This window comes from Phaenicophaeus curvirostris, chromosome 26 (genome assembly GCF_032191515.1).
Source record: "Phaenicophaeus curvirostris isolate KB17595 chromosome 26, BPBGC_Pcur_1.0, whole genome shotgun sequence".
Lineage (NCBI taxonomy): Eukaryota > Metazoa > Chordata > Aves > Cuculiformes > Cuculidae > Phaenicophaeus > Phaenicophaeus curvirostris.
This window is the reverse complement of record NC_091417.1, coordinates 1,603,447-1,612,547: the sequence shown is the minus strand read 5'-3', so window position 1 is coordinate 1,612,547 and position 9,101 is coordinate 1,603,447. Positions and strand designations below refer to the sequence as shown.

The window sequence follows — 9,101 nt, the reverse complement described above, 5'->3', positions numbered from 1 at the left end:
TCTCAGGCTACTTTTCGATAAGCTAAACAGATTGAGTTCTAAGTCTCTGCTGAGCACCCAGCCCCGGGGAAGGGCCAATCCAAGGTGCTGCCAAGCAGCAGAGCGGCGTGTTGGTTTTTTTTTTCATCTGGTGCATTGAAAGGTGAATTGTCGCTTTCTGATCCACTGACGGTAAATGAAATGGGCTGTATAAAAATAAATCGTTCCCTTGCTCTCGCTGTGGAAAGGGCTGTGAGCTGCTGGAGGCACAAAGGGTGCTGGAGAAGGACAAAGCGGGTGTTCTTGGGGTGCCTGTCCCTCTGTCCAGCAGCCTAGGGGAAGCTCACCTGCAAAAGTGGAGATGCAAAACACCTTTGTGGCACTTTTGCCAGCAGAACTTGCTGCAGCAGCTGTTTGCTGCGGGTCTAATGGTGCCTGTCTCCGCTCCCAGGCAGCGAGTTATGATGGCCAGGAACATAAGTGCTTTGGGGAGCTGAGATAAGCAAAGATGCTTGGAGCCACGGACTTAAATCCAGAGTTTATTGACAGGGGATGTGTTGATGCGCGAGAACCAGGCCAGCAGCCCTCTCTAATAATGCCTGGCTATTGACAGAGCAATTGGAGTGATGAAGTGGGGCTTCAGGCTGGTTTAATCACAGGACAAGCCTGGAAGGTGGTAGCCAAAGGGCCAGGTGGAGGCACAACCCCCGCTGGGGGGCCTGACCCGAGGCTGGGAGGGGGGAGAGGGACCCCCTGGTTGTGTGTCTGAATGGTACGAAGCAAAAACACGTGCTGCTGCACAAGGAGAGCGTCCCCCTCGGCACCCAGACCTGGGCAGACGTGGGCTTTCAGCCTTCCCGAGTCCTTGTGGCTCCAAATCCTGTTTATCAGCACAGTCCAGACCCCATCAACGCAGGAATGATGTGAATGGCTGATGAGAAGGGAGCAGCCACTGCTGTGCCCTGGGCTGAGGGATGCAGCGACAGCAGCACCCAGGGCTGAGTATCGGGGGTGAGAGCATCCCTGCACCTTCCCAGGGGCCGGCCCAGCCGCAGGGAGCCTGGGGACTCAGCCACGCGAGGTTAGAGCTGAGGGATGCTGGCTCTGAAGGACACTGGCCAAGGTCACAGCACCGATTGCTGCAGCTCAGCTGCCACCAGACCCAAGGTGACCGAGCCCCTGGGAAGGAGAAGGGAGCTGGAGCTGGGATTAAAGCAGAGACGCACAGAGAGGAACAAGCAGAAGCTGGATGCAGACCCACTTGCAAAACCCACAGAGTGATGCTCTCCTGGCCCTGTATCCCATGGAGTCAGGTGCAGCCCTTCAAAAATGAGCAGGTTTGGATGGATGTTGTAGAAATCCTGGATCTGGGCACCAAAGTGGACAACCAGATCTATCCAGGCTTGCAGCACCCATCAGGTTAACTCCCGGCCTGGATTCTCTGAGCACAAATGAGGGCAATTTGATCTTAGCAAAACGATCTGGGGTCCCTGCGGGAGGGATTCTGCCTGGGGAGAGGTAGGAGAGGCCATCAGAACCCGCGAGAACTACAAATAACTCCAACAGCCTCATTACCCAGATTCTAATGAACAGGAGTTTGGTTTCATGTTCCCCCCAGGGGCAAACACCACCTGAAACTGGGCTCTGCTTCATTAGGGCAGAAATCTCTGCCTTCAAAGTCAGGCAGGAGCAGCATCCTTGCTCCGAGCACCAGTTTGTGCTGGAGGGATCGGCACCAGAGCCCCGCTGGCTGCAGTCATCGAATCATAGAACGATTTGGGTTGGAAGGGACCTTAAAGATGATCTAGTTTCATCCCTGCCCTGGGCAGGGACACCTCCCACTGGATCAGGGGCTCCAAGCCCCATCCAGCCCGTCCTTGAGCATCTCCAGGGATGGGGCAGCCACCACTGCTCTGGGCAACCTGAGCCAGGGCGTCCCCACACTTATTGTGAAGAATTCCTTTCTCATGTCTAATCTAAATCTTTCCTTTTCCAATTTAAAGCTATTCCATCCTCTGGGTACCACACTCCCAGGGGAAAGAGGATGAGACTATGGTTCAGAGATCCCTCCTGGGCATCCAGGTGCCCCTGCAGGCATCGGAGCTGGGTGGATAAACCTCCCCTTGCCCTTTATCATAGAATCACAGGTTGGTTTGGGTTGGAAGGGACCTCAAAGCCCATCCAGCCCCACCCCTGCCCTGGGCAGGGACACCTCCCACTGGATCAGGGGCTCCCAGCCCCATCCAGCCCGTCCTTGAGCATCTCCAGGGATGGGGCAGCCGGTCCCTCGGCCCCCGAGCATCCCGCATCCCAGGGCCGGGCCGGGGCTGCCCTCTAGCGACCGGCGGGGGGAGCGCACGGGGAGAGCCCCGCAGCCCCCGGGACCCTCGGAGCTGGGGCAGAAGCTCCCAACCCAGGCTGGGAGAGCCCGGAGCCAGGGTGCTGGGAGCCCCTCTCAGCCTCAGCTGCCCTTCTGCTTCTGCCAGGAGATCATAGAACAATTTGTGCTGGAAGAGACGATGAAGATCATCTAGTTCCAACCCCCCTGCCCTGGGCTGGGACACCTCCCACTGGATCAAACCCACCTGCAGCTCCAGGCTGCGTCCTGGCCGGGCTGAGGCTCCTCCTGACCCCCAGGAATCTTAAAATCACAGAACCATTCAGCTCGGAAAGAACTCCAAAAACATTAAGTCCAACCATAACACTGCCACCGCTATAATGAGACCCTGAGCACCACAACCACACGGCTTTTAAATCTCTCCAGGGATGGAGACTCCACCAGTGACCTGGGAAGGGTCCCACTGGCCCAGGAGGTGCCACCTGGGAAGGGTCCCACTGCCCCAGGAGGTGACACCTGGGAAGGGTCCCACTGTCCCAGGAGGTGACACCTGGGAAGGGTCCCACTGCCCCAGAAGGTGACACCTGGGAAAGGTCCCACTGTCCCAGGAGGTGCCACCTGGGAAGGGTCCCACTGTCCCAGGAGGTGCCACCTGGGAAGGGTCCCACTGCTCCAGGAGGTGCCACCTGGGAAGGGTCCCACTGCCCCAAGGAGGTGACACCTGGGAAGGGTCCCACTGTCCCAGGAGGTGCCCTGGGAAGGGTCCCACTGCCCCAAGGAGGTGCCACCTGGGAAGGGTCCCACTGCCCCAGGAGGTGCCAACTGGGAAGGGTCCCACTGCCCCAGGAGGTGCCACCTGGGAAGGGTCCCACTGCCCCAGGAGGTGCCCTGGGAAGGGTCCCACTGCCCCAGAAGGTGCCCTGGGAATGATTCTCTTAGGAGCAGAGTCTGTGCTAGAAGGACTGGCCGTGGACGCTGGAGCAATACTCCAGGTAGTCAAACTCCTTGACGGGGAACGTCACCGCGCTCCACTTCTTGTATCTCCTCTTCTCATCCGGCGTCTCCACCACGAAGTTTTTGATGCAGAGGATGGGCAGCTTCACCTGCCGGAAGATCATCTCCATCCCCCACTCCTGTGTGGGCACAGGGAGGGGACGGGCACTCAGCCCGGGGCACAGCGTCCCCACACGCACCTTGGGGGGAGGCAGCTCCTTGCTCCCAGGTACAACCAACCCCCTTTGGAGACCCATGTCCCGCAGGTACGTGGTTGGGCACGTGCTGAAGGGAGACACGGCTGCTGGTGTCTCGCTCACCTGGCTGCACCCACTGCACGCGATGCGGCAGCCGGGCTCCCAGTCCTTGAAAGACCTCTGGAACTGCATTTTCCCTGAGCAAGCTCTGTAATACGACCTGGAAGGAAAAGGCCAGAAGACACTTAAAGGATAACGGTCCAGGAGACAGAAACAGGGCAGCACACGTGCTCCCGTAGTACCATAGAGTCAGTAAAATTGGAAAAGACCTCCAATATAGAATCATAGAATCATAGAATCACCAGGTTGGAAAAGACCCACCGGATCATCGAGTCCAATCATTCCCATCAGTCACTAACCCATGTCCCTCAGCGCCTCGTCCACCCGTCCCTTAAACCCCTCCAGGGTGTCACATAGTCCCACAAAGCCTCAGTGACACCTGGCAGGAGGCTCTGCCCGCTCGCCCCCGGCTCCTACCCGAAGCTGGGGTTGATGTTGACGTGGTGCATGCCTTCCACGGTGCGGATGTCGCTGCCGCGGCACACGGCCGTGTTGCAGTTGATGCAGTAGAGCTGAACGGCGTCCGGGTGGTGCAGCTGCCGCCTCTCGCTGATCATGGCTTCCTTCATGGACCAGGTGGCAACGGCAACGCGCTGTAACTCCCTGATCTGTAGAGGAGAGGGAGAGAGAACAGCAGGGAGGACAGGGGTGAGCACAGGGCAGGACACACAGCCCTGGAGAAATGCACGTGCTGGAATCATAGAATCAAAGAATCACCAGGTTGGAAAAGACCCACCGGATCATCGAGTCCAACCATCCCCATCAATCACTAACCCATGTCCCTCAGCACCTCACCCACCCGTCCCTTAAACCCCTCCAGGGAAGGGGACTCAACCCTCTCCCTGGGCAGCCTCTGCCAGGGACCAATGACCCTTTCCATGAAAAATTCTTTCCTAATGTCCAGCCTGACCCTCCCCTGGTGGAGCTTGAGGCTATTCCCTCTCGTCCTGTCCCCCATCAATGCATGAACCACACAGCAGGATGCTACTTCTCCCAAGTAGTGAGCGATAGGATGAGAGGAGACGGCCTCAAGTGGCACCAGGGGAGATTTAGATTGGATATGATGAAAAATTTCCTTACTGACAGAGTGGTGAAGCCCTAGAGAGGCTGCCCAGGGCAGTGGGGGAGTCTCCATCCCTGGAGGAATTCAAAAAACATGTAGATGTGGCACTTTGGGACATGGTTTAACAGGCATGGCGGGGTTGGGCTGATGGTTGGACCTGATGATCTTAGAGAGCTTTTCCAACCTTAATGATTCCATGATTCAATGATGGGTAGGGTGATGCTATCTCCCCTCTCCAGAGCTGGTGCTGCCCCAAGGGCAGAGAAGGCAGCCAAAACCAGGCACAGAGGGCTGTGCCCAAGCAGCAGACGCAAGCAGGAGCTGCTGGCCCTCCTGGTGCTCAGGGCAGCGCCCAGCACTCACCTTGAGGCGGTACTCCTGCTCGGGCATGGCCTGCACTGCTCTGATCGCTCTCTCCATCAGCTCCACGAGGTCCTCGTTGAGCTGCTCACGGGAGACCTCTCTGCTGTTGGCTTTGGCGAGGACAGAGTAGACGCTGTTCTCGGCACGGGCACGGCCGCGGGCCTGCAGCGGAACGGTCAGCAGAGATGGACCGTGGCTGACACCCTCTGCCTCTCCGTGCCACCCAAGGAAGATGGATCCACCCCACCGAGGAGATGCTCAGCCAGGGGCTGCAGGATGAACCCCAACGTCTCACCCCTAAGGCTCTGGGGTGTCCCACCAGGTTTCCCCCAGCGTGGGGCTGGGCAGGGTGGCCGGAGGGAGCCCAGGCAGCTACCTGCATCATGGAAATCTCGTTGGTCATCAGCCCGTAGCGGACCACGATGTTGCACTCGGGGATATCCAAGCCCTCCTCGGCCACGCTGGTGGAGAAGAGCAGGTTGAGGGCTCCCTCGCGGAACAGCTTGATCACACCCTGCTGCTCGTTCTTGGAGGAGAGAAGGAGGTGATGCTCGAGTAGCTGCAGAGGGTTTCAAGCCCCAGGCAGCATCCACAGCTCCCACAACGAGTGCAGAGGGAGCGAGGGATGGATTCCTCCCAGCTCCTTCCCACCTTCTACTCACCTGAGTCATGTGCTTGGTCTGGTTGCTGTAGCCGGCGCCGGTGAGGACGGCAGCCCTGACGTGCTGCCCGCAGAGCGCGGCCGTGTCCCGCAGCCAACTCAGCAGGCTGTGGGCGCTCTGCCGCGTCTTGGTGAAGACGATGCCACGAGAAGCACCCAAGGGCTGGAAGTGCTCCCGCAGGATCTCCTCCAGCTTGCCCAGCCGGGGATTCTCGTAGCGTCGGTCCCCAGCGAGCGCCTGCAGACTCTCCCTGTTCTCTGCGCACGCGGGTGGGGCGTCAGGGGGGTCCCCACACCTCCAACCCAGCCAGAACCACCCCCCTCCAGGCCCGCCCGTTACCTTCAAACGTGGCAGCGAGGAACTGTTCAGTGGGGTCCTTCGCGTCCCGCTCGGTGGCGTAGAACTGCTGGAGGCACTGGAAGGCGTCGATCATCCGCACCGTGTCGTTGATCAGCAAAGCGTCGTTGTATTTGCGCAGGTGCAGCGCGCACACCCGCGTCTTGCGGCAAAACGTCTCCGCTGCTGGCGAGGGACAAGGGGCAGCGCGGTCACAGCCAGGATCTGGGGCTGCTGGCTCTGCCCTGAGCTACCTGCACCGCCAGCTCCTCACCTCTCTTCTCCAGCTCCACCACGCGCTGCTCGTAAATCTGCGTGCCGAAGTCCTGCGGCAGGCTGGGCGTCTCCATGTGCTGCTGGATCCGCTCCATCATCTTCTTCAGCCGCTCGCCGAAGGGGTCCTGGGGGCACAGAGGGTCTCAGGACTTGAGGAATTGGGGACATTGCTCCAAACAGCCTCCAGGGATGGGGCAGCCACCCCTGCTCTGGGCAACCTCGGCCAGGGCCTCCCCACCCTCTTCATAGACATCATCTGGACCATCTTCTACCCTGCGAGCATCCCTGTGCTCAGCTGCCCCTCACCTGTGCTCTCTCCTGGCACAGGTCGTACTGCTTCCTGGGCTGGGGGACGTGGCTCTGCAGGAGCTGCACCTCCTCCTGCGCCGAAGTGATTTTCTCGGTGTCCAGGTTGGCACAGATCTGAGAAGAAGAGACCCCACTCCCAGCCCTGAGCCCAGCGTGATGCCGAGCCGGGCGCTTGGTGGCACCGCAGCAAGTTTGGGGACGTCTCCCCAGGGCCACCCAACCGCCCAGCGCCTGCACACCAGGTTCTCAACACCCACCCCAAGGGTGCAGGTGTGTTTGCACTACCTGACCTACCTGCAGGATGTGTTTGACAGCCCCCTCGAAGGAGGTTGCGCCCCCGGTGCCAGGGGACGCCGTCAGACCCAGGACCTGCGGCAGGTCCTGCTGCCCGCTGAGCTTACGCTGGAGGTAACTCATCATGATCTTGTTGTAGACGGCTTCCTTGTGCGTGTGGTGGCACTCGTCTATCACCAGCAGCGAGAAATCTGTGCCAGGCAAGGGAGGGGAGCAGATTGAGCTGTCCCAGCGGCTCGGCCGGGGCGCTCGCACCCCGGTCTGGTCTGGCCGTGGGGTCCTGCACCCACCCGTCAGCTCCACGTGCGTGTCCTCCTCCTCGCTGACCAGCGCGTTCTGCAGGATCTGGGCTGTGCAGATGACCACGTCGTTCTGCTTCGCCTCGTAGGCGAAGAAGGACTTGTGGCTGGTGTCCCCGCTGACGGCTGTCACCCTGAAGTCCTTCTGCAGCACATGGAACTCCTTCTTGAAGTGCTGCTCCACCAGGTGCACCTGCGTCCACGAGACCCCAACTCAGCCCCCCATGGGAGCGTCACCCCGGGGATCACAGCGGGTGGATGCCGGCACCGCGTCACCCCCGCGGGGCAGGGATAGGGGACAGCGGTCACCTTGTTGACCAGCACGGCCACCCTGCCACCTCGGCGGCTCTCCAGGTGCTTCTGGCAGACGTGGACAGCGGCGCGGGTCTTGCCGGCACCCGTGGGCAACCAGATGATGCTGTTACGGCCACCGAGGGCCGGGGCTGCAGCCTCCCGCTGGTAGCCACGCAGCTCCATCCAAACCCAACTTGATCCCAACCCAACAGCACCGGGACCAGCTGGGAAACGAAACTCGGGGCGGCGCATCCCGATGGAGCCCCAGCAAGGGGGGACCTGCTGGCCACTCTGCTGGGACCAGGCAGCCAGCGGGGCTGGAGGGAACCCAGTGGGGCTGGGAGGAACCAGGTGGGGCTGAGCCACGCTCTGTGCACCCGTACGGCCCCCACCGACACCCACCAGCACCTGCTTCACCCACAGCCACCTGGGAACCCCCCGAGGGAGCCCCAAGCATGGACAGAAACCGAAAGCTGGCACAGCACCACCACTTCTGCAACCCCTGCACCCCAACCGGCCCCTGCTCCTGGCCAGGCAGAGACTCAGAGAATCATTAGGGCTGGAAAAGACCTCTAAGCTCATCCTGTCCATCAGACCAACCCCACTGTGCCTGCTAAAACACGGCGCAAAGTGCCACAGCTACACAGCTTTTTGAGCCTTTCCAGGGATGGAGACTCCACCACTGCCCTGGGCAGCCTCTGCCAGCACTTGATAACCCTTTCAGTGAAGTATTATTCTCCAATAGCCAATCTAAACTTTCCCTGGCACAACTTGAGGTCATTTCCTCTCATCTTCTCACTTGTTACTTGGGAGAGACCAGCACCTCCCTCCCCACAACCTCCTCTCCAGGAGCTGCAGCGAGCAATGAGGTCTCCCCTCAGCCTCCTCTTCTCCAGGCTAAGCAGCCCCAGCTCCCTCAGCCACTCGCACAAACTCTGGGCTCCAGCCCCTTCCCCTTCTCCAAACCCCCTCCAGTCCCTCAACGTCCTTCTTGGAGTGAAGGACCCAAAACTCACCTCAGGATTCGAGGTTTGGCCTCACCAGCACCGAGCACAGGGGGACGATCCCCTCCCTGCTCCTGCTGGCCCCCCCATGGCTGATCCAAGCCAGGATGCTGTTGGCCACCTGGACCACCGCTGGGACCCCCAGGTCCTTTTGCACCAGGCAGCTTTCCAGCCACTCTTCCCCAGGGCAGAACCCAGCACCCAGCCTTGCTCAACCTCATACAATTCTCCTGGCCCCATGGATCCAGCCCATCCAGGTCCCTTTGCAGAGCCTTCCTGCCCTCGAGCAGCTCAACGCTCCCACCCAACTTGGTGTCATCTGCAAACTGAGGGTGCACTCGATCCCCTCATCCAGACAGGATAAAGATACTGATATTTAGATATAAATATATTGAACACAACCGACCCCAACACTGAGCCTGGGGCACACCCCAGGGCAGCACCACACACCCACCTTCAGCCTGGGGCACCCCAACAAGTCCCTGCACCCCCAACTCCAATACCTTCCCCCTTCCGAGCATCCCAGGCTGCCAAGTGCAGCCTCAGGCAATGAGGATGCAGCTGGATCTGCACA

At 60.1% G+C, this 9,101-nt stretch overlaps 1 protein-coding gene across 2 annotated transcripts; it reads right to left on the bottom strand.

Annotated features, from left to right (window-relative positions):
- Nucleotides 1-3,184: 3,184 nt before the first annotated feature.
- Nucleotides 3,185-7,719, bottom strand: DHX58 (DExH-box helicase 58). 2 transcript variants are annotated; one of them, XM_069877055.1, is made up of 12 exons: nt 7,539-7,719; nt 7,221-7,422; nt 6,931-7,121; nt 6,634-6,750; nt 6,326-6,452; nt 6,055-6,237; nt 5,716-5,972; nt 5,430-5,579; nt 5,054-5,215; nt 4,045-4,235; nt 3,631-3,727; nt 3,185-3,450 (listed from the first exon to the last, which is right to left on the bottom strand). In XM_069877055.1, the coding sequence occupies exons 1-12, from the start codon at nt 7,704-7,706 to the stop codon at nt 3,271-3,273; spliced, it is 2,025 nt and encodes a 674-aa protein (XP_069733156.1). In that variant the 5' UTR covers nt 7,707-7,719; the 3' UTR covers nt 3,185-3,270. The 2 variants fall into 2 exon arrangements, with proteins under 2 accessions (XP_069733156.1, XP_069733157.1); XM_069877056.1 differs by lacking the exon at nt 4,045-4,235 and having other exon boundaries at nt 3,244-3,450.
- Nucleotides 7,720-9,101: the final 1,382 nt, after the last annotated feature.